Source organism: Oreochromis aureus, linkage group 1, assembly GCF_013358895.1.
Source record: "Oreochromis aureus strain Israel breed Guangdong linkage group 1, ZZ_aureus, whole genome shotgun sequence".
NCBI lineage: Eukaryota > Metazoa > Chordata > Actinopteri > Cichliformes > Cichlidae > Oreochromis > Oreochromis aureus.
Window position 1 is genome coordinate 28,219,315 of NC_052942.1, and position 26,158 is coordinate 28,245,472.

At 39.6% G+C, this 26,158-nt stretch overlaps 1 protein-coding gene across 3 annotated transcripts in view; it reads right to left on the reverse strand.

Moving 5' to 3' along the window:
• The window catches only part of esrrga (estrogen-related receptor gamma a), a 73,214-nt gene that overhangs the window by 43,406 nt on the left and 3,650 nt on the right, over positions 1-26,158 (reverse strand). For all 3 annotated transcript variants that reach the window (XM_039611888.1, XM_039611896.1, XM_031730924.2), the window contains exons 2-4: positions 18,450-18,608; positions 6,775-7,199; positions 759-875 (exon numbers count right to left, since the gene is read on the reverse strand). In XM_039611888.1, coding sequence (XP_039467822.1) covers positions 759-875; positions 6,775-7,199; positions 18,450-18,608 — 701 coding nt within the window. The remainder of the gene's footprint in view (positions 1-758; positions 876-6,774; positions 7,200-18,449; positions 18,609-26,158) is intronic.

The window sequence follows — 26,158 nt, forward strand, 5'->3', positions numbered from 1 at the left end:
TAGGGAAGGGGGCGTAGGCCAGGTCTCCCATCAATTACAACCTTGACCCTCCTCTCTTCTACTCTTTCTCTCTCACACGCTTTCTGCTTCATTCAACTATCCTCCCCCTGCCTCTCATCCTCCCTTGGTCCCTCTCCTCCGCTCCTATAAATCAATTTCTCTCCCCCCTCCATCCCTTCCTCGATCTCCTCCCCTCGGTTTCTCGCACCTTCCCCCTTCCTCTATCCCTCTTTCTCTCTCTCAGTCTTTCTCTTTAACACTCGCCACTCCTCTCTCTCCTTTCATCGTTGGAAGTGCAGTGGGAGTAAAAAGGTCAGAGGTGGGCAGACAAGAGGCAGAGAAAGAGGCAAAAAGCAACATGGGAGTGTGAAAATGAGAGAGTGAGTGTATTTAATCAAAGTGGTGTGGGGGCAGATAATACCGCTTGTGTTTCTTTTACCTTTCAACACCACCGAACAACTGCTGAGCGTCGCAGTTAACCTGAAATTTGTATCTTTATTTGAGCAAACCAAAATTAAAAGCCATGTATACAGTGTTGGTTAATGGGTCTGCGTGTGTAACATGCCCTTATAAATTTCTGTGTGTAACTTGTGAATTTGGACGTTAACGTAGTGTTGTTCAACACGTTTATACAAATGAGTAAGCTAATACAATGTTGTGTGAAAATTTGCTTAAGATGCAGAATATCTAATTGACGTTAAAATGCTACATGTAGCACATTTAGCCGAGAAATATAAAGAAGAGACCTTTTCCCTTACCCTCCCTCAGCATGCCAACAGTCAGACACTTCATGAAGCGGCAGGCCTGGCACGACTTGCGTCTCCTCTTGGTGATCTCGCACTCATTGGTGGCTGGACAGCTGTACTCAATGTTGCCTGCGGCACGTAGACATGTTGGAGAAAGATGGACAGAAAGGTTTCATTTCAGATAGACACATCATCACAAACACAGAGCACACAGACACATGTATGCAATAAAATAAACCATAAAATGATGAATATGGACAGAACCTCACAGCAAAAAGGCCCCCGGTTTTGGCCTTCTTGGTGGGTTTATGTGGACTTTGCATATTCTCTTCTTGTCAATTTTCATTTATCCATAGGTTTGGATGGGAATGTAGGTGGTTGTCTGCCTCTCTGTTCTAGCCTTATGACTGGCAACCTATCCTGGTTGTACCCTGCATCTTGCCCCGTAGCACCTGGGATATGCTCCAGCATCCCTTTGACCCTCGCTGGATAAGCAGTTAGGAAAATAGATGGATGGATGGATTGAGCTACCTCTGTCTTGACCTTTGACCTGCAGTATTTTGACCTGAAAGTGTACTGATATACGTAGGCTGTGTCAGATAAACGTGGCATATAAGCACTTGACAGGAGGAATATGTCACCAAGTTCTGCACAGACTTGAAAGAAGGCTTTCGTGCTAGCATTACGGGTGTTAGCCACAAACTAATCTAATGTCATATGTGTGCAGTGTCATACAGAGCACCAAGTGATTTCATTACTGAAAAATAAGGTTGAGAGTGGCTTTTAGATGGGCGAGGAGACAAGCGTTTACCAGTGTTTATTAAACTGCCCTAAATCTTGCCCATTTTTAAATGTTTTTCAATTAATTATTCAAAATGTTTCTGTTTTATTTTACTAGAAAATTAGTTGCCAGGAACACCACCTGTATTGTTGTTTAAAAAACACAGAAGTGTATCTGTGTATGTACTAACAGAGGTGATGTGTCTACGTTACATGAGACCATAAAGCCAACTAAGATTGCGTGACTTAGCAGCAGGACAGGCGGTGACACTTGGATGCAGTGTTGAAAGCAAGATTATTAACCTTTGTTAAGTCTATTAACTTCACAACCGAGGCCAACCAAAACATCACTCTGAGTGTGAGTTTAATAGCACTTCTGTGGGTACTTTACTCTTTCTCATACGTACTATATTATAGTAGTATATTGTCATATTTTTTATTTCTTTATACCTTTTATATCTTTTGCATTTTACTAAAATATACTGTACATCTAAATGAGACATTTTAACATCTTTTTTGGGTCCTGTGGCCATTTTCCTCTCATTTTTTTCCTTCTCACTTGTTAGTCTTCTTATTTGCAGCTCCATTTCTGCTCATTTCCTCCACTTAGCGATTTGCTTACTCCCAGTTCAGAAGAAAACATAGTTATGGATTCGTTGGAGCAGCTTGAATTGTTACAGATTGCCCAACTTGATTCTATGTTCAGGTTTATTTATCAGTATTAAGACCTGCATTCGGATGTGAAAAGAAAAATATCCCTTTCTCTTTCACCAATGCCCCACCTGATAACTACAGTATTCCAGCAAGCCAATACATCTCCCACTGAAACAGAGTAAACAGTGATTACTATTGACTGCTGCTGTGGAGAGGATGTTTTCTCATTACTGGCCTGATTAAGGGGCTAGTTAGCTTGGGAAAACGCTAAATGCACAAACACTTCTTAATGGGTAACAAGACACTCATTAATTGGCCTTGTTAGTTAAAGTAAAGGCTAAACATGCTAAATGCTGAGGGAACCCTTACAGTCTAATGGACACTATAAGTGGGACTAGTTAGCTTATACACGAGCTTTACATGCTGATCATACATGAGGAGTAGAATAATTCAGCAATTAAGACGGACACTAAGGCTAAATGTGCTAATGAAACAGAATCTGAATGCATTAATGGGCCTTGCCATTTCAAGAAAACTAGCAAGGGCTGCTAAATTGTTAACCGCAGCAAAGAGCCACTTATACAGCTGGCAGCATTAAGAATAAATATTTAAAACCCTCACTGTGATGAAAAATGTTAACAGCTACACATGCTGATTGCTACTGTGAAGGTAAGTGTTAACAGGCAATAACAAAAACCCATATAATTTATTGATTAAAGTGACAGCCAAGACAGAAACATCTGTGAGACTTCAGATTACAGTACCTAACTGCAACAATACCTAGCACAAAATCTGTGGACTTTAGTTATACACATATTTATGTAAAATGTAGTTTACATCAGTCTAATTCATACACATTCAAAGGTGTCTGTTACAGCTCATGTGATAAATAAACATGCACTGTATGCTGAATCCCTTTGCATGCTTAGACACATATATACATCAGAGAACGTGTTTAGGGCAGGAATTACATTTGAAAGGTTTAGAATCTCACTCCTCTCTGTGCACGTGTGTCTTTATTTCTCTCTTTATGTGTCTTACAGTGCACAGGAGTAAGCTTAGATCAGAGAGGGTCTTGGAGGCTCCTGTGTAAAAAAGGTGAGTTTGTATGTGTGTGTTTATGTGAATGACGGGGTATATACGAGGGCCTTAAATCCCCTGCAATCTCTTTTGAGATGTTGGTATGTCCACCCTGCTGCATGACAATTGATCACTATTGTACCGATCATGTAATGTGAATGTTACTGTGTGTTTTGGCTTGCCATCCCCTATGCTTTATCTCTTTTGCCTCTCCTAGCCTGATACCTATAACCTCCCTTTCTCATATACCTTTTGCCTTAGCACAACAGAAAATATGGGTAGAAGGCAGAGTAGAGTTGAAAAATGGATGAGGGTTCTAAGTCAAATCTGAATTCACCACAACGCAACTCCTGCACAAAGTATGGATTTTGTAATATTCATTTAAAAAAGAAAACACACAAATGTGTATTTATGCCTCCTGAACTATTGAGAAATGTGTCTATTACTGAATAAACATCTTTAAGTCAATATGGGTAATACTTAATACTACCCTAACGATTTCTCTTTAGTCTCCCACCTGACATTTTTACTGCACATTTTGACTGCTCTTTGTGTGAACATCACTATCCCCTTTTTCATCTTGCTCTTTCATGCTCTCCACCGCCTTTCTTTTTCCACTCTTGTTGGCTCTCTCTTTCCATTTCATTGCCCTATACCTCCCTTTTCCATACTTTGCCCTCCTCTTCACTCCCCTTTATCCCCCTCTCTCAATAAGGGAGTGATAGATGCAGGTTGTCAGGTGTCGCTGGACTGACGCCACAGAAACAGCAGCTGCCAGAGCCACTTCCTCCACGCTGCGACACACACATGCACAAACGTGCCAGCACGCACATACCCCTAATTCTTTCCTACATCCATGTGCCCAGTCCACCCTCCCCTTTCCTCCTTTTCTCTCATTCCTTGTCTCAACTTATTGTTTATCTGTACCTCTTCTCTCCGCTCTTCTCCTTTCCTCTCCCACCCCATGCACTCCTCCCTGTCCAGCTGGAGGTGTTTTTTTGGTGATTACCTGCGGTTTTATTGGCTAATGGGTTGAAACATACCAATATGTCTGCTGCTGCCCATCTGAGGCTGGCCCTGCTTTCCTGCCAGGACGCACACACTAACACACAACCATGCATAGGAATATGTGCACAGACGTGCACATAAACTTGCATTTGGATGAACAGAAGCCCACACGCAGAAGCTGAACATCCACAGTATCTGAGGATGAGTTGCTGTGTGTGGTAGCCAAAAATAATGTCATGACCCAATTGGTCCAGTGGATCCAAGAAAGCTCAGTTTGCAACAAATCATTAACAGTAGTGCTATAGCACAATAATAAGGTTACCATTAAAAATTTAAAAAGTAAAATAATAATTAAAGTAGTTAGTTACTCAACCTTTAAGGTTAGAACAAGAAGTGTTGGTAAATATTCCTAATTGAGCATGTTTTAAATATGGCTTTCCATATTTTCCCTCAAGAACAACTCTATCCACAGCCTCTAATTTTCCCTTTTTTATAATGTGTAACAAATCTGCAACATGAAAATGGTGTGTTACAAATATATAAAAAACAAACAAACAATGAAATTAGAAGAGAAAGGGACATCTCACTGCTTTCAAGTTACTTAATGTCACACTAAAATGAGGTTTTCCAGTCAAAACAGCATCATTATCTATATGTTATCTGGGCTATTGTACTTAATATGTAGCTGTGTCCTAACCTAAGCTTTAACAAACCAAATAAATGAAATGAAACAGAGTTCATCAACTATTTGACACCACCGCAGTGACAGATGAATTAAGGGTTAAACCTATCCACATAAATATTCCATGGCTATATGCGTGTTGTTGTCTGTGTTTGACTGAGCTTCTGTGAGTTTAGGTGTGTGTATGCATGTCTCTGCCTTTGTCGCCACGCGCGTGTGCTCTAATCTATTTGTCAGGACTGCACCGTGTCCTGATCTCATCCTATAATAAACACATACAGGTCATTTCCAGGTAGTGGTGACCATCTTGTGAATGTAGGACTTCCACCCCCTCACATCTTCCTGTCTCTCTCTGTCTCTGGGGCTTTACTGGGAAAGCTGCTTATCAGAGGCAAAAGAAAGCACCGACAGATAGGTGGATGGATGGAAAGGCAGATAGATGAATCCTGTCTGATATGACTGACTGACTGACTGACTGAATGGATCGATGATGGCTGGCTGACTAGTAGTGTGCTTATTGCAGTAGCAGACTGACTGACAAGTGGGCTGTCCTGCTGACAGATGGGGCCTGTTAGTTATTTTTAAAAAACTTGAGCAAATCATGAAGGATTATTACACTAACACAAAGGTTTTCAAAAGTTTACCGCCTGCTATCTATCTATCTATCTATCTATCTATCTATCTATCTATCTATCTATCTATCTATCTATCTATCTATCTATCTATCTATCTATCATCAAATTTCTACTGTGAAATTAAAAAACAAAACAAAACATAACACAAAGATCATCAATCAAGTTGTTAATCTTCCTGTACAGTATACTGTGCTTCATTCCTGGCACTCCTCTCATCGTGTGGATTATTCTCTATCCTTTCTCTCCTCAACCCCTGAACTCTTGATCTTTGGACATGACCCGTGACCCGACTCTGATGCTACGTTATCGCACAGACAACAAGCTTATGGCTAAACCGCTTCCTGTGATGTATAAGCAGCTAGATCTGGGAATGCAAACACTGCTCCAAAATTATTCTTTGCTGTTGGTGAAGAAAAGGTCAAGGTTGAGGTTAAAAAGTGGGTGTAGATTTTGGGGGTTGGTTTATGTACCTAGATAGATGTGTAAATGTGAACGTGTGCGATGGGGAGAATGGGTGAAGGGGAAAGAGGAAATAGGCTATGTGGGTGTCCTGGTGGCTCACTTAGCAGAGGAGGAGGGAGACATGTACCTTATAAAAAATCTGGGTTTACATCTGGCCTGAGGCTTTCATCATATGTCCTGAATTTAGTTCAGGTGTGTGTGCATGTCTGAGTGTGTGTGTAATTCGATTAGTCTGTTCCTTTTATTAAAAATAGTATAAATATTCACTTTACTTTCATCAAGGTTTTAGGTACTCTCTTTTCTGAAAGCTTTTTTAAGGATACCATTTAGGTCAATATAGAGAGCATCATGCTTACCTCAAACATATGACCTTGCTGTCTCTGCAGCCAACCTACCAACGTCTTTACATTTTTAAAATATTTCCTTATCTTTGATGAATATATATTATTTATATTATTTACTGCTTTCTTAAAACACTGTCAAATAGATTTACAAAAACAAACAAACAAACAAACAGCTATTCTAATCTAATCTTAAACAATACACAACCACAGATTTTGATGAAAAAACTGGTGGAAGAAAAGAACCACTAATAAAAATATTAAAACAAAACCAAAAGAGATAAACAAAATAGTGGAGCTTAAACAGCAAGAGGCAAGACGTAGAGTGAAATTTAGACAAGCTAAACAGAGACAACTGTAGATACAAAGTTAAAATTGAAGCCAACCTTGGATGGTGCGTTTGAAGAAGGCCTTGCAGGCCTCGCAGGATGCCACTCCATAGTGGTAACCTGACGCAATGTCCCCGCACACGAGACACAACCTCTTGGGCATGGAATTCAACATGTACTCGCACTTAATTTGTGAATCTTCCCCAATGGTTGATGAACAGTCCTCATAACGCTTTGATCCAGGGCCGCCAGCAGGTCCTAGGGGCCCTGCGTTGGAGCCATAAAGGCTTGGGGAGTCTAAGCCATTGGGATGACCGTTCATCGTGGACGAATATGAGCCAGAGGCGTCGCTGGAGCCACCAGGGGAGTGATGGTTTAGACTATCAGTCAGGGAGGCAGGACTAGACGGCTCAGTCTTTATATAAGAGGACGGACAACTGGACTCAAGGTGGCGCTCCTTACTGGACATTCTGCAGAGAAGCCTGAGAGAGTGAGACAGAACAAGAGGGGAAAAAACATTACAGGAAAAGGTAAATATGAAGTAAGATAATCATGAGTGTGGAAAGTTAGAGGAATTGCATAGGGAGAAAGATACAGTCATATTCAACAATATTTAATCACACAAATATATTGTGGTTCATTGGGGAAAACCACATCCATGAGAGTAGCGGAGCGGCATCTAGAGTACCGCAAACACATCCCCATCCTTGGGGCCAAGATCATCCGTCACCCTCCAGTCAATAGCAGCGTGTTCTACATGAAGGTAATCAGTAAGCAGCTCCTCTGCTGCTCAGTCATCCCAAAGACAGCACATACACAAAGAGACATAGATTGTCATATTCAAGCATAGCTCACGGCCTAAAAAGTTCCTAAAAGCTGTGCCATGCAAAACAATAAATTTATGCATATTTTTGTATGTGTTAAATAAAACTCAGTAATCAGTGCCAGACTATCATTGTAGTACTATTCTTACATTCTCCTTCCTTCGTATCTCCCTCCTTCCTCTCCTGCTTTTCCTTCTTCCACTCCCTAAGGAGGCTGGTGTCTTGTTAATGGCAGTTGTAATTAACGGCTATCTTCTCTCTGTCCATATCTCTCCATCCTTCCCTTTGTCTACCTTACTATCTATCTGCCTCTCTCCCTATCACTTTCTATTCACTCCCATCTCTGACTGTCTCTCTTTCTCTGTCTCTGCCCACTCTTTCTCTTCCTCTACGCATTACTACTCTCTGTCTCTCTAACCCTGCCCTCCCTCCCTTCTCTCTCCCCTTTCATTGTTAAAGGCAGAAAGCACAAAAGGGGTTTTTAATTAAGGCAGGATGCTGCTAAACGAGGGGCTTCTAAAGTCCAGTCGGCCTGTAAAAGATCCCCGTTCTACAGGGACCCATAAAACACAGACAGTGCCTGGTTGGAGAATGGGGAGCTGTTCAGGTGGGGGAATGAAGAATGGATATAGACAGGAAAACAGAAAGGCAGACAGCTAATGCAAAAGACAGACAGAAGGGGGAAAAAAGAGTAGTTGCAGGACTGCAATGACTGATGATTGTCTACTGACAAACAACACTTTTTCTTTTAATTTGCATCTCAGCTTTAAAATGACTGATATGCAGAAAGACGACCTGCAAAAAAACCTGCAAACGCATTGTAATGTAGGAAACACTCTTTTCCCCTGAAATTTTCCCATTCAGATGTGAATTGACATTTATGATATAGAATGCTTTGGCCCTTTTCACCTTTTTCATCATATATTAAACCCTTGCTGGAGGTCCTTTTAATTCAGTGACTCCATTTATCGTAGGTTTGCGGTATTCACCAGTGTCTATAAATCCATTTATCTGATGCTAAGGTGGGCCTTCAGTTTGGAATGAGGCTGACATTGTGAGAAAGGTTTGGACACAAATCAAGGAAGAGAAAATTAGTTAAAAAGGGATAGAAAGAGAGTCTGTGGAGAAATATAGAAGGAAAGGCAAAAGCATAGACAGTATTAGGTGGTACAGAAAAAAGTGTAAATGGAAAGGAAAGAGATCGCAAGAAGATGTCTATGTTCTGTGTCTATGGGATGAAAAACAGTGGTGACAGAAAAAGAGAGTAGAACCATTTAAGTAGATGATGTGATGGTGATGATTTAATCTCTCCTTTCTCACTCTTTATGCTCTTTTGTGGCCCCTCCTTTTGACCGTCAATCCCTCTGAGTACCATTAAGCGAAAGAGTTTAAGTGCCAAAAGATCTCAGGCGCTTTTTTCCTTCTCTCTCAAATTCTCATCTATCTATCTTTCCGTTCTCCATTCCAGTTTCTTCTCCCCTTTTTTCCTCTATCTCGTCTTTTTTTTCCTCAGTGCTCTCTCGCGCTCTCTAACTGTGCTTATAAATGAAAAATAATGGCAGTCGAAGGGGGAGGAATAAAAAAGAATAAAAAAAGAAGACACGCATGCAGAGGAGAGGAGAAGAGGAAAGAAGATTAAGAAATCACAGCCAGTGCGCTGTGCCGAGCGAGAGGTTGAATGCATTTATGTATGTATGTTATCAGTATAATTATGGTGCTATGTAGCGATGGCTCAGTGCTGAAAGAGCAGTCTTATTGTGCTTGTCTGCTCTTCAGATGAGTGTGAAGAGAGAGAAGGGGTTGGGTCTCTTTTTAATCAATTCTTTAGGTTTTTAGGTGTTTAAAGAAATGTAAATAAAGTGGAAACAGCTCAAATGTGTTTGCCGTTCTTTGCCTTTATTCAGATAGGGCTTAAAGATGTAAGCAGTGTTTTATGAGATGATAACAGTAAAACACAAGGAAGCAAAGTAATCACATTTTAGTATTAGCTGTTCTGCTCAGTTCTGTTGAAGAATACGGTTTTAACTTCATTTTCTTTTGGCCATCTTCAAGATTTTGATGCTCGAGATATTGAAACCTATACAGTTACAAATACAGTCAAGTTATTAGCACATAAGCTGATTGCTCTATATTGAAGAGGCACTATGCATAGCACTACGTATCATGTACTGCAAAAAAGAAGCGGTATACGTTAAAGCATGAAATAATCACTTTGCACTAACAAACTTACTGCATTTAATGTATTTTTTGCATGTTTTGGGAAAATGGCTGAGGTGCCAATGTTTCTATTGCAATAGTAAATAAACAAACAAACAAAAAGATTAGCAAATGAGGTTGAGCGGATTTATTTAGGTTTATATTTTAGCAGTAATGCAAATTATAAAACGGACGATTTTTAAAGCGGCCAAAGTCGCTGTTTAGTTCTTGCAGACACTGAATATTCTATTTAGGTGTCTCTTATTGAGGGAGACCACACCAACACACACACACACACACACACACACACACAAATGACCGCCTTTGCTTGTATCCATTTCCAAGTCGATCCCTGTCATTTTCTCTCTCTTTTCAGGCCTATTTCTTTTTTTCATTTCTCACTTGAAGGAAGGCACAGTTACTCATAAAAGATGAATATGTGGAGGCATGGGGAGGAAAGGAAGAAAGGAAGAAAGAAGAAAGAAAAGCTTTTTGGTGTGTTTTGAAAGAAGGTGGGCCACTTTAGTATGACAAGCTGTCATTACAGTGGTAGGGTGATGCAGTGGCCTGACAACTGGCGGGGACAAACATACAATCATCGTATTAGAGAAACTACTGTCTGCCTCGCTCTGTGCTGTTTGCCGTGCGCTCCTTTAGTCTGTGTTTCTGTGTGCACTTGCACTACTTTATTATATACAATCTTTGAACAACTACCTCGCTAGATGGCAGCCATAAACACAAACTGATCCTCAAACAACTCTAAACTGTTTTCACCCACCCCTTCTGGGCTGGGGATTATAATAGCAGAAGAGAAGAGAAGAGAAGAGAAGAGAAGAGAAGAGAAGAGAAGAGAAGAGAAGAGAAGAGAAGAGAAGAGAAGAGAAGAGAAGAGAAGAGAACTAACGGTCCAACCTAGTCTTTTTAGTCATTTTAACATCGGCTAACTCTCAGTTTGTTGATAACTTCTCTGATTGTCTGGTTGCTTATTTTGCTTGCCCTGGGCTCTGCTGCTGGATCTCAGAAATTGCATTACTGAGTAAAAGTATTACCATAACAAGTGTCATGGGAATTTAAAATGACAAGGCTGCATTTAATTATACGTTGCCAAACTTTGGTTTCTCGTGGTGTAAAGATGTGATGGCTTTCACTGCCTTACTGCTTACAAAACATATCTCCAAAAACACAAAAAGCAAAAAAACAGCTAAAAATAAGAAGAGCAGAAGAAGCGGAGAGAGAAACAGAGAAGAAGGAGAAGTGGGAGCAACAGAGACAGAGCAGGAAGAAGTGCTGACAATGTAGCTACCTCGGCTTGGCTAATACCTTTCCATCACACCAAGCATTGTGCTCTCAATGCTGATAAGAACACACAGTCCAATAAGCAAAAAGAAAAAAAAAAAAAAAAAAACAGTGAGAGAAAACCTTACACAATTCTATCTAGATGATACCAGCAATGCTTTGGGAGGGAGAAGAAGTGAAGGAAGGGTGGAAGACATAAAAGAAAATACACTGAATTAAAGAATGGAGTAAGGAGGGGAACAGGAGCAAAAAGCATTTACATTTACATTGTCATAGTCAAATGAATAGAATGATTTCATCAATATATTCAATTGCTTTTTCAACACTTATACTGTTCAGTTTGTTTTTCTTTCTTTCTCTCTATTTTAAACAGTCTCCTATCTTTGGAGGGTTGTTGAACTCCATGTCAGTTAGTTTGATACAGTAGTGAATATGCTTTCGCAAAAATAGGAACACAACAACTGCACACAGCAATTTCAAAGAAGTAGGTGACCACTCTTATGCAATTACAAGCAAGGACGTGCACTTTTTGCTTTGTGGTAGCTGAAATCATGTATTGGTCACGTACATGCAGCAAAATCCTATGAGTCTAACTTTGAACCTGTGTTTTATGTTGTGCATTCTGCAAGATAACTGCGTAGTTTAAAAGCAGTGAAATAGAGCTCAGAAAAAAAAGCTATGCGTTGTTTCAGTGTGGGTTTATGTGTGTGGAATCACAGTGTGTGGGTGATTATAGTTGTTTTCAGTGACAAAAATGAATAAAATACAAAATAAAAACTCCAACAGCGACAGTCAATCTAAACCACTCTCCCTCCTACTGGGCTTTCTCTTTCCCCTCTCTTTTTTTGCTCCCTTTAGGTCTCAATCTCTCTCTCTGTCGTCGTTTCTACTTCTCACACACAAACACCCCCTATCATTTCTTCTCCGTCTCTCTATCCTGTCACACAAGATTCACACGCACACGCACACACACACATACACACACACACACACATACACACACACACACACACACCAGGGAGCAGATCAATTGTTACAGTGTTAGTCAGGGCAGGAAACCTGTAATTCACTTCATTGGCTGCAGAATAAACCCCTGATTACATACAATCAATTTGACAATGGCTAAAACACATTCTGCCCGATGGGCTGTTGGGCTGTAAAGACTGGCAGAGGAAGGGAAGTGTGAGTGTGTGTCTATATTCCTGTGTCTGTGATTGTGTGCGTGAGAGTTTAGACACTATGAATTCTAGTATGAATCTAAATGTGACAGATGCAAATACACTGTTCACACGCAGTGTTATAAAAAAGCGAGAAAGACTAAGGGAGATCTTCTACTGGGTCTAAAGCTGTGGTCTAGAGAATAAGACACGCATCCCTATGTGATTGGAGAAGCAGTGGGAAGCAAAACATGCCGGGTGTTCTCAGCCTCTCTCCATTGATTAAGAATTATGTACTTTTCAAACTGCAAACTTTTCAGGAGCATCATGTTGAGTCTGCTCATATAAATACCGGTTTTCAAGCATCAATGTACAGACTTTCAGTTCACCATCCGTTTTCCTCGTGCCTTTTGTTTCTTGTCTATTCACTTCTTTAATGACAAAATTTCAAGTCCTGTGTACTCTGTATAAAATAGAGTCTATTATTATATATAAAGATGAAAAAAAAGATGTGAAGAAGGGGGGCATGTTCAGGGCAACAATGGAAGTCAGTGCACAACTAACTCGTGTGTGTGTGTGTGTGTGTGTCAGATGGGAATCTTGATGATTTAGGTCATTTTCTTGTGGAGCATTGGCTGATAAGTATGTTGCTGCCAGGCATTATCTTTGTCACCATGTCTCCCATGTCTCTCTCTCCCTCCCTCTCCCTCTCTCTCCTCACCTTTCTGTTTGCCCCTCTCTCTCTCCCTTTCCATCTCCTTTATCTTTTGTATGTCATTGTATTTGTAAGGATGGTTGTCTACTGTAAGAACAGTTCTTCAAATCTCTATAACAGCTCAACTTCATACAGCGCACAGTGGGCCACTGATTAACCATATCAAAATATTTATTTAATACATAAATCACAGAAAATTTGATGTTTATTTAAGTTCTGTTGTTGTATTTTATTATTTTTTAAATTTCATATTATGCGCTATGAAATCTGAAGAGTAGAAAGTACTGTACACACCCTCTTCCTGGGTAAAGTCTATAGGAGAATACTGCATGTGGCAAATTACCAACCTAACCAAGGCGGCAATATGCGCACAGATATTTTATTAGTTGAACAATATATAAAATGAATTCAATACATAAACGTACACACTCACACTGCCTGTTCAATTGATATTGTTAAGAATGCTTTACTCGGGTGTGTCAGTTTTATGAAATGTAGGCTGGCTCCTTTATAAAAGAAAGGTCATTGATCAAGGTTAGCATTCTTCTCTCTTTCTATGTGCATGTGTGGATTAGCAGTGTTATCACTTAGCATTAGGTGTGCAGCAGCCCTTCCAAACACTTACTGACACTTGCTGTTGTCACCAACACACATGCATTGTAGCACACGCCCAAACACACGCGCACACTTAACTATCAGTGTACAGTGAGATGTACAGCTCTCCTGCTTTCTCTCTCTCATACAGAGACGGACAGAGATCTGGGCAAGGCGCCACATCAAATCAAATTGAGGAAAAGTATAATAAAAAGTGTTTAAAAACAAAATATGCCCCATCGGATTAAAAGCACATTATATTAAGCAGATGGTGAAAGAGGATTTTCACTCTAGTAAATATGACAGGGCTTTCAAATGTGACACAGGAACGAGGCAGTGAGACAGGAAGGGGAGGAAGGGAGATAGAGGCAAGGAGGGGATGGGAAAAGAGCGCAGTGCTGCAAAAGTAGGGAGAGAGAATGTGTGTGTGAAGTAAAACGGTCCTCGATCTGAGAGGGAATAAGGGGAAAAAAAGTGTAATAAAAGGGAAAACGGAATGTGGGAGAGGAGAGGAAAGGAGACACAACTGAGTAGAGCATCAAAGCTGCATTCTTTAAGCAGATCAGATTTGGGGAAATTGGGCTGTCACTACAGGATTGTGATGATTTACACCTATCCATCATAGGGTGTGAGAGAGAAGCAGAGCTAGAATATGTACAATAATCCACAGCAGCTGTGAAAATAGAGAAAATCAATCCTAAGCAGGCACCATCCAATGTGTGCGTTTCAATGTTTACTTGAATATTCTACAAATAATACATGTAGACAGATCATATTTAACCTTACACATGTAATACTACTTTATATCCAAATGCAATGACTGTTAAAGATTCTCCCAGTTCATTACTTTTACTTCTGTATATTATCACTTTACTTCATTTATACTGCAAAAAAGAGAGAGAAAGTGATAGACTTGAAATACCCCACTCCAAATACACTGAATAAAAATGTGAAACAAGATTCTTTTCACTGTAAATGCCCATTTTGACCTGCCACAAGCTGCTGTTGACACGCGTCTTCCGAGCCTCCTGGCCTGTTCTTCCCTCTCTCTCCCACCCATGCCCTCTATCCTCCCCCTCTTCCTCCCCTCACTGCTGGCTGATGCACCTTACAGTCTCGCTCCTGGACCATCTGTTAGGGAATCTAATTCACATCCAGTCATAATCAGGTTTGCTGCAGTGCCCACTGTCTTTCGCCATCTCTGTCTCTCTGTCTGTCTCTGACTGTTTCTTTCTGTCCACTTCACACTGCGCCTTTGTCCGTTTTTATTTAATCTGGAACCTTCATGAATGTCTTCCCCCTAAATGGCATGTATTGAATATACTTTACATTCAGTATAATAGGTATACAAAGCTCAAAACTGGCGTAGATCTCGCGAACAGCAACAAAAAAGGGAAATTTTCTGGTTTTGTCACCAAGAACTTTTTTCTTTAAAATGTGGCTGTATTGTTTTTAAGTGACTACCCAGTAATGGTTTTTGTTGCAGCATTCTGCAGGATTCTTACTTTTGAAACTTCTTGCAAATTACTAAGATTTAAATACTGAATCAGCATATCATTGGTAAATATAAAGAACGAGATGCTCCACTTAAACAAGATTTTAAATGTGTATATCTATGTGTGTGTACATGTGCGTGTTTGTCCGTGATTGAGAATAGGGCGAGTCGAGGTGAAGAGGGTGGAAGTTAATGAGAGGTGAGTGTCTGAAACCCCCTCTCTCTTTTCCCCTCTCTCGCTCTCTCTCTCTCTCTGCTCCTGCAGTAATCCTCTTCTATAAATCTGCAATCCAATCAGCGTTGTCCACACTTACACACACACACACACATACACACACAGCTTTTGGGAAGCCCATCTGTGTGTTAAGGCAATCTGCTTTATCATTATGATTACATTGGGCTCAGTTTACAGCACAGTGTGTGTGTGTATTCAAGCGCACTCTAGCTGCCTGACATTAATCACATTCCCATGGTTTGATGGCCTAAATAAAAAGAGGAATAATATTGTTGCTGTCCAATGAAAACTGCAGATCTCCAAAAGCATTTAAGAAATTTCTTTAGAATTCAAAAAAGTTTTAATACAAGAAAAGGCCCCAGAAAACAAAGCAAATTAAATTTATTTCTTTGCTACTTTTGTACAGAGATCTGTGATATGAAAAAAAAAGTTATTCTTAGGGATAAAATAAAAACATTGCTATAAATCTAAATTCATTTAAATTCATTTCTAAATATTGTCCCTTCTGAACCTGGATTTCTTTCATTTTCGGTGTGTGTGCTGTTTAAGTGTGTGTCTGTGCAAGTGTGTGAGAGAGAGAGTGCATATAAATCACGACCAAATCCCATCAACACAGTTGGAGGTCAGATATCCTAAGGAAGTGTTCCTGTGATCTTATAGTGCATGTGTGTGTAAGTAAATGTGTTCCTTTTACTGTGTGTGTAAGTGAAAACGTGTGTTTGTGTGAGTGTGTGTGTTTGTAGGGGTAAAGGTTCAACTGAGGTAAGGTGACTTTTACCTTAATATTTAGTGTTAGTACTTTAATATTTAGTGTTAGCTTTTCAAGGCCATTTTTAAAAAATAAACTATTTTTACTGGATGTGTTGCTTTGTCACAGATGGACATACATAAATATAAATAATAATAAACTATAACAAGTAATGAACTATGGCTGAGTTCAAGTGCTTCAGATTTAGAGTCCTGGTATTCCTGTCCCACAGTTAGGTCTTACTGGGAGGGACACTTTTCTTATGGTAAGTTAGGCTGCCTGCTGTGAGAAAGGACTACTCTGAGCTCGGTTTCAGGAGAAATAAAATTCTAAAAATTTTAACAGAATTGCAAATCCCCAGATTGTATTTTTTCGGCACAAGTCTTGAGATAAATCCTCAAGTTGTTAACTTCACAGTACTGGGTTTTTTTTTCCCTTAGTTAGGGGATACCGTTATGTCATCATGTAGGCTTGGCATATTTGCGGCAGCCGAATTCACAATAACGATATAATTTGCAGTTTGTTTTGAACCATAGAGGCGAAATAATGCTCCCCATTTTGGAGCCTAGTGTGTCTCTATCCATGTGCACAAATGTACTGTGTGACTTCAAGCCACGGACTGACTCCATAGCCCCTGGCAAACCTTTACACCTCTCATCACCAGACTTCACTGTCTGCCAACACACTCACATTGTGCTACTAACACTCCTCCTGGTGACTGGCCGAGGGTCTGCGTGAGAATGGCTTGCCAGACCTCTAATTGGCTTGACCCAGACTAACCCCGAAATCCTATTGGACTAAAACTTCCCAGTCTACAGTGCACACGGGAACACACACACACATGCATTTAAAATTAAAGGGCTTCGCAAGACCCTAACAATGCACTAATCAATATTGTTCCTAAAGAATGTGCAATAATACAACAATAATAACAACATAAAAAAATCACAGTAATGTTCATTTAAGATAATCAAGTTAGTCAGTGAGATCTTGAAGCATAATGTCCAAAATCCAGAGAGTGAAAACACGATCCGGAGAACAGACAGACAAAGTTTGGGAAACCTACTTTTGGTTACAGTAGGTTCTTATATAGCCTATTTAAATAAATAAATTAAATTAATTAAATAAAAAGCTATTCTATTCTATTCTATTCTATTCTATTCTATTCTAAATTAAATATATATTCAGCTGTTTTTAAAGTGAAATAATGTACAACAAGTAACACTAAGCACAGTAATAATATACTTATTTGTTTATACTAGTCCAATACCCCTGAATTATGTAAATTATATAGAAAGCGCATACTTACAGTTAAACGTTCGCTTTGAGAGCATGTCATGCTATCTCTTATCCCGAGGAACTTTCAAAAGAGGAGGAGGAAGGATATCATAACGTTTGTCTATATTTAATGCGTCACACATTTCCTGTGTTTTAACATGAAACAAGAAGCGTATTTACAGTTTAAGCTCTAAAAATAAAGCAAGACAGCCCTCAGCAAAACCTGCCCGGAACAACATAAAGTCAGAACTGGTTTTGTTGGAGAACTTTAAAGCGAAATTTCACTTTGGTTTAAGCTTTTCATGCTTCAGGTTTGACTGCACATACAGATGGCATGGAGAATAATTGTAATGGTAAAAGAGAATGTCCTTCAACAAAACGATGTGATTTAAAGCCTCTGCACTGCGACGCATTTGCACTACTGAAGTGTCCTTGAGCCACAAGTTGAATCCAAATTTCTTGTGATACTCTATATATACTAGGGAAAAAAATATTCTCATTTTAGTTGCACTGTTTAATCATAACATATAGTTTACAATGGATTTGTATGTTTGTATGTATTGTGGTGTTTAAATGAGAATTTTTTTTGTTTTCCAAGATTTGAAATAAAAAAAGAGTAGATATTAAAGGCTTGGTCGTACCATGGGGAACCCCTTCTTGATCCCAAACGACACTGAAGATCACCCTTAACTTGGATTTATAGGGAATTATTTAAAGAAACCGATAAAGGGCAGGTAAAAAAAAGATAAAAATAAAGAAATACTGGTGACATGAACAGTGGAAGATGGTTTGTAAAGCTGATAACATAAAAAGTGTTGTTAAAAATGTAAAATACTATATAAAAACATAACTGATAAGGCATATGAATTATAAATTATATATATAAATATATACAAAGAAAGACACACATGCACACAGTCGTTCTCCTCACATTTGAATAGATGGTGGAGAAAAGTTGGTTCTCTCCAAATAGTCTCAAGCACGGACACATCCTGACCAATAAAAACTGGCTTTTGATGTCTCCAAATGCTTGCCTTTTCTTTCTCTTCTTCCGAGGTTTATAGAGGTCAAGTGTGACTTTTGTAGAAAACTCAACGTAGATTTATGGATTCACAGTCACTTTTGTTTTGCCCTTTTTAAGTCATTCCCCCTTTCTTCTTTTGTGTCTGTGGTCTTCTTGTCAGTCTGCCTTACCTGGGGTTGTAGAGGGCATGTGCGTCTCTCATGTGGTTGGCCTCCAGTGGATCGTAGCTCTGGTGCATTCTCCAGGCGCCAGCGCCGCATTTACCATAAGACGACTTGGAGTTATCTTCACTGCTGCTGTTCACTAAGGGCCCCTTCGATAAGTTCATTCTGTAGACAGAAGCAAAGTGAGAAACATAAGGATGGCGCTGACAATACAACAGAGAAAAGTAGGAAAATAGTCAGTGGGACTGTAAAGCCGAGACATGGCTCCTATGTGTTGCGTAAAAGCCACAAAAACTACCTAATGACACTGAAATCAGTTGTTCAGGGGCAATGGTAAAATAACAAAATAAAACTAAGGAGAAAAAAATAGAAACAGTGACAAGTTACATTTTTGTACGTTCCTGTTTCTAAAAATGAACTGCTTTCTTAGTACCAGAATCTGATTAAAGGTTAAAGCGCTGTAGTAAACAAAACACTACTAAACTAAACACAAAACCCTTTTAATTTTATTGTTTTTATAAAATACTTTCTTCAGCTCAACACAGTGACAAGGAAACAAAAATGAAATGGAAAAAATGGAAAAACAAAAAAATCTTCAATACAAAATTACAATTAAGTGGATGAGCACTGAATTACAGAGCGTGCTTGAAAGGGCACAGTAACAGGCACACACATTCATTCAGCCCTCCGTAAACGTAAGAAAAAAACTGTTATGATTTATGCAACTGCATAGTTGGGACAGAGAGAGGCAGAAAAGAAAAAACATAAATACACAAAGAAAGGTCCAAGATTTACACATAGGGCAATTTGCTGAGAGCATCTCAAGTAGGCAGAAAGATGAGAAGCTCTCAGACAGACGCACAGGGGACAGATCAGAATTTTAAACTAGTACATGAGACTTTCGTCCCCAAGTTTGACCAGTTTTAACCTCAAAAAACCCTTTTAAATGGAGGAAATATAAAAGTAAAAGCATCAGAGGAAGAAGTGCCATCCTTCAATAAAACCCAGTGCCGTCATCAGAAGCAGGGCAGTCGCTGGGGTGATAAGGTCACCACAGGCAACAGAATCAAAAGCATCCTTTACGAAAACAATTAAAAAAAAGAAAAGAAGCAAAAAAAAGAAAAGAAAAAATTACGTCATGGCTGGGCTTGTAATAAAATGATCTGAATGCCCTACTTTTAAACTATCAGGGGGAAATGAAGAGAGGGAAGTGGAAGGAAAAGCAGTTTCCTACCAGTGGATAAAATATAGAAAAAACAGATACTAATTCAGAGTTGGTAAAAGATGAAAGAAAACATATAGTAAGAAAGCAATCCTTCAAAAATAGTGCAAAGATCTGAAGAGGTGCTTGCTTTTGAGCATTTATGCTTTTGCTTAATGAGAGCGATTATAATAATGATGTCTCCTAATACTAGCCCAATGAACCTAAGAATAATTATTGATTTAATATTAAAACTTTGCCAAAGAATTACAGAGCTGAAGCAAACTAATAATTTCATCCCAAACATGTAAAAGTAGAAATCAGGCTATGCATCGAAGCTCAAAGACAATGAATAAAATAATCTTTCTTTTTCAGGTCTTTCTATTTTTTTTTTTTTTACGGTGACACTCCTGTTTGTGTGTGTTTCCTCCAACAAAGTGTATCGGTAAACAGAGCAGGATGTTGGTATGTGTCGCAAACTCATAGACACGTGTTTACAACACAAACAACCACCACATACGCACGTGTGTCTGAGTGTGAGATGTTGCCCCGCTGTGGGTTCCTGTTTATGTGAGGGTCACATAGACAGGCAGGTAGACAGACCAATGACTTGTCTGACAGCCATCCCTATATCCATCCACAGAGCTGGGTTGGCTCAGTGAGAGGTGGAGGGCCAGGGTGTGTAATATGTAGGTTTTAGTTCCACTCTGGTGAATAGAAGGAATCGATATCTTTCTGCTGCTGCTGCTGCTGCTTCAAACACTTATTGGCTTTGGTTGCAGTGTCACAATGCTATATAGACAGCCAACTATTAATACTGTTGTTTTTTGTGTTTTTGTTTTTGGGTGGAGGTGGCGGTGGGAGAAGTGGTTCTGGTGTCACACTAAGGACTAAAGAATATCCACTATGAGGTGCATGTGGTGCTGAGAATTATAAACAATTATAATCAATCAAAAACTTCTGGCCGAACAAGTAACTCAGGTTTGCGGCAAAATTCGATGACTGTCTCCCGATCCGCCCTCTTACATTCTGAATGAATATTTTCTCCCTTGCACACCTGTGTGCGCTAACACTGTGACCAAAGTACCCCAGATACTTTGCTGTGGGTTGCAAGACTGAAGACGAGGGCCACTTCTGACATCTAAAAAACAGACGACGAGGTGATTTACTTTTATTTTTAATGACGGTATCTCCGCAACAATATTACAACATTACCCTTAGCGTTTATTGTATGCCCACAGGCGCTATATTGAAATCGGACTACATGAAGTATTTGCTTGAAAACGCTATAGATTGTTCAGCGTTTTCAAGTACTGTGTTTTCATCTTGATTTGGGTTTGCACTGTATGCAACAGTTTAAGTCCTGTGTATTTATTACCAGCCATTTGGGTTCAACTGTCTCATTTTGGCTGCAGGCATCTTAACTGCATTAGTTAGAGATGCTGTAACAGCCTGTTTAGACAAGTGCTGAAATCAGAGAAATATCAGTGTGCTATTTTTAGCTGAAACAGTCTGGGTACATGCAAGACTAAAATTAACTTGTCAAATATACATATATATTTAAATATATAATAACTTATATAATAATATATAATATGGGACCTTTGAATGAGCTCCATATCCTTCCAAACGCCAACATAACAAGTACGGATGAGGAAGACAGAGTAGGTGATTTATTGATTGATTTCTTTATTTAGGTTTAAACCATAAAAATCACAAACCATGAGAAATACATATGAAAAGAAAACCTGAGTTTACAAAGTTTTATTATTAGTCTGTATTATGATATTTTAGAGAAACCACAAAAAGCTCCGTCTGACATTTGTATTAACCTGGACTAAAACTGCTTAGGATTACCGAAAGAGATTCTGCTTTATCAATTTATAACCACATAATCTGATTTTCCTAGTTCTTTTTTCATTTCAGAAGAATGAAATTCATTAAAAAAGCATCTTAAAGCCAACAGACAATCCTTTACATGAGGCTTTTTTCCTTTCTTTTTTAACATTTAATTCAGCACATGTGAATCATATACTAAAATAGATACACAGCAGCACTAAACATATGTAAAATGAAAATCTGAATTTTACACATTTTAAACATTTTTAAACATCATCGAATAATAAGTCAATTTAAAATTCAATCCCACAAGTAGTCATATATGTAAGAAACAGCTCATATCATAAATATTTCAATATGCATGTAGAGTAAAGGAGAGAATAAAAGACAGGCGCATTAATGTATGTGATTCTACCTAACCTATTTCACGCTCCTGTCAGTACATGTAAGCAGCACAAGAACCAGCACATGCAGACACACTATGGATGTGTGGCAGAGTGTGTGTGTGTGTGTGTGTGTGTGTGTGTGTGTGTGTGTGTGTGTGTGTGTGTGTGTGTGTGAGAAAGCAAGGAGATCGTTGGTGTCTTTCTGATGCTCAGTGACTCACTCATGTGTTGCTGGCCCATCTGTGAACAGAATGACCATGCCATGGTATGTGTGTGCATCTGTGTGTGTGCGTCTGTGTGTGTGTGTGACATGGTGATGCAGTGATTGATGAGACAGTTGCCATTCTTGCTAATGCAAAACGCACCTATCCCTGAAGGGAGCAAATGCCACAACACTCACACACACACACACACACACACACACATATACACAAAGCAGCAACTGCCCTACCTAATTACTCCTCTCGTCAGGGTAGTGTGACGTCTTGCAGTTACACAGACAATTTGTATGCATAAATATGGATAAACATACAGATATGAACACTAATAAATAACTTAACTTAAGACTAGCTGATCTCCTCTGCTGCATTAAAATTTCCCAATGATCCCATCAGTTTCTTCCTCACAAATAAACTTGTGGGTTCTGAGTATTGTCATTTCTGCACTTCTTGTTGCAAATTGCTGACTTTTCTAAATCATTTACATGGTTCTTATAGTATTTATACTTACTCCTGATAACGCTCTGCCTTATACTTGCCTGAAAAATCTTAATGTGCAAGTAGTAGAAGTAATTGAAAGAATCATTAGATCATGATAAATACTGAGGGGATGCACATATTGATATACATATACGTCTGACGATGTTGCTCTGTGTGTGACTGCATGTGCAGCAGGGCAGGTGGGGTTGAACGCAGCCCTCTGTGTGTGTCTGAGCGGATGTGGATGTGTGTGCACGTTAGCGTTAGCGACGGGAGCTGTTAGCGGGGCAGGCGGCAGATGGGCTGTCGGCCTTAATAGGGACTGAGCGGGTGCAGAAAGGTGACAGTTCCACAAGGGAGGGGGGTGTGTGTAGAGGGAGAAGAGGAGTGTGTGTGTGTGTGTGTGTGTGTGTGTGTGTGTGTGTGTGTGTGTGTGTGTGTGTGCGCGCGTGCGCTTATGGGTGGGTGGAGGGCGCTGAATGGTGAAGGAAGATAGGGATAAAGAGAAAATGAATTATCTACTGCCATGAATGAAAGTGCGGATCAGCTATGCAGAGGAACACGTATCCTAAAGAAAAGAAGCGTTTTTACCATGTAGGATTATAGTATTTTTTTTAATTAATGTAAACATAATTCACATAAATGTTCCATGCCCAAATACTTTAACATCTGATCTTTTCTAAAGTTGCCAGCGATGAAACTATGAAAATGTTTTTTTTAAATAGAGCGATATTTTGGAAAAAGCAATAAACGTATATGAACTATTTTATTTAACCTACATCAAACTAAAAGTGAAAGTTTTTACAATGTCAAATACAATTTAACTATTGTGTGAAAGCGTAAACGCAGTTAATACACACAAATGCGCTCTCACTCACACACACACACACGCACAGAAACAAGGCCTTAATAACACACATAGTTTTCTTGTTTTTACATGTGCAAAATAATGAACTGTATATTAACACGTGGCATCTTCTCACACATGTACGGATGTGTGTCAAAGCTGAACCGTTGGTACAGTTAGAGGGACCAACGAGGACTGATGCTGTTGGGCTTGTTTTTTTTTCTTAAATAAAATTTAAAAAATAAATGAGTTACTTTGTGTGATCAACATATTTGTTAGAGACATTTTCCTTTTCACAAAAACACCCAAAGCTGTGAATAATGAGGTAAATATACATATATATGTTGTTATGTACGTTTCATTTTTTGTGTATAATGAAGCGGGTGGAGTAAACTTAATTAATGAAAATAATACGTTCGGGGCAGGAAGCAAGAAAGTGTAACCTTTCTTCAGTATTCAATCTTCAGTGTAAAATCTTGTCTAATAACTTGAAATCAAAATTCCCTGATTCAAAGAATATACACTTTTGTTGAGCAGCATAATATCTGAACATACAGTCCATTTGGGAAGAACAAATACTTCTGAAAATCGTCATGTGATTGTAGTTTATTTGTATGGTGCATCTGATAAAGTTGCCACAGAGAGAAACCAAGTGCACAGACAGGAGATAGAAAGAGTGAAAGAAAAAGAGTGCAAGGCAGATGAAAAAAGCAGCAAAAAACTAGAGAACTAAACCATGAGGTGGGGTGTGGGCTGGTCTGTCATTCTCTCCCCATCAGGCACACACATGAAGCATGATGGGAGGATGAGAGGAGGAATATTTCACTGTCAGTCGGAAGGCGGCATGGTCATTCATTTCTTTCTCTCTCTCTTAGTAGCTATCCCTTTCCCGTTCTACTGTATCTTCCCTTTTTTGTCTTTTTGAACCACTCTTACACACTGTCGAAACAATGACAATTTAATCATACTCTCAGCTTGGCTGTGCAGAGGGAGAGAACAACCCAAGCAGCGAAACCATAGGGCTCTCCCATGGGCAGCACAACAGAAAAGTGCCAAAGACAGACAAGGGGTTTGAACCTTCACCATTCTCGTGATCCTCTTTAACTCATGGACACACTTTTACACTTTACACACACACATAGAGACATACACACACCTCACCTCTCCATCTAAATCTGCTCTATTGTGGCGCTGTCTCCTCCTATTAGGACTGAGGAGCAGCATTAGAAGCCCTAAGCACAACACGATGGGTACGCACACACTCATGCATACACCAGTCACCGGATCTAAAGCGTAACTCAATAGCTCATCTAGTTGAAGTTGATAAAATTCAAATTTAGTGACTCCTTTTCTGAAAACAATAACACACACACCAAAGAAACCCCACAATGTATATAGCAATTCTAATAAAACATAATTTAGTTTAAAGCAATGTTTGTTAAGATCAAACAGATGGATCTACAAAGGGACCTGTGTGCTTTTGACACAGTTCAAATTTGCACAGGTGCAGAACATTGTCTTTTTATTCTGCATTTCTTTAAACTATATACTTGGTCGTAGCAGATTTGAAAAGACAGAAAAGTCAGCAGCATTACGGAGAGTAATTCTCAGACGGAGCATAAATGATTTGATAGAATGTGATAATAGTAATAATAATTGAATTCACATTTTGATGTATGGATGATGGAACGTGGGGAATGAGAGGATGAGCACTGTGGAGAGGAGAAGAGGAGATAAGATGAGCGACACTGCCTTTCACTATATATCACTCTCTCTCTCTCTCTCTTTTTTTGATCACCGCTTTGGCATTCAACCGTGCATTCACACACACACACACACACACACACACACACACAGATTCACCACCAATGTGGTGAAATGGCTAATTGCAGTGTGTGTTCGTGTGTGTGTGTGTGTGTGTGTCACATCTGGTACAGTCTCCCTTACTGCTCTTTCAACACATAAAGGCCGGCACTGACCCGTGACATACTCTCACACACACAGAGCACTGATGGATTGGACATAAATCAGACAAATTCACATCATCAAGGCTCATCCCATTTTGCTCTGTCATCTCTCAGTGGCTTTCTAAGTGTGTGTGAGACAATGCATTTTTAATATCTGCATCCACATATGTAGATGCATGTGTGTGTGTGTGTAAGAATAAGCGACTGCATTTTTAAAATTTTGATAACTTTAACCTGCAAATGGTAAAACCTGTGTTTATTGTTATGCATTAGTGTTAAGAGTGTGCGTTGCTGTGGGCATTCATGCTTACACGTGTGTCCAGCGGACCTCCTGAGTGCTGGTGTCAGACAAAAGCAAACCCCCTCCCTTCCTTCCCACTTCGCTCTGTCTGTCTCTCTCATTGCGTCTCTCTCTCTCTCTCTCTCTCTCTCTCTCTTTCTCACACTCTCTACCTCTCTCTTTCTCTTTACGGGACCAAATTACCACTGGAATGCCCGGACCCTTCACATGAGAGCGAGGCCGCCGTAAGCACGAGTGCGTGTGTTTCTCTGCGCGTGAGTTTGCAGGCAAATGCAAAAAAACTGACAGACAACAAATTCCATAGGGACAGACAGGCGGGCAAAGAGACAAAAAGAACAACACTTCCTCATATAGGCCATCAATAGGTCACACATACAAAATGGGAGCATGCAGGCACGAAACCACGGATGGCAACAAACAGATGCAAAGTGCACGCTCACACACTCACAGACACACACACACGCGCGCGCAGCCAG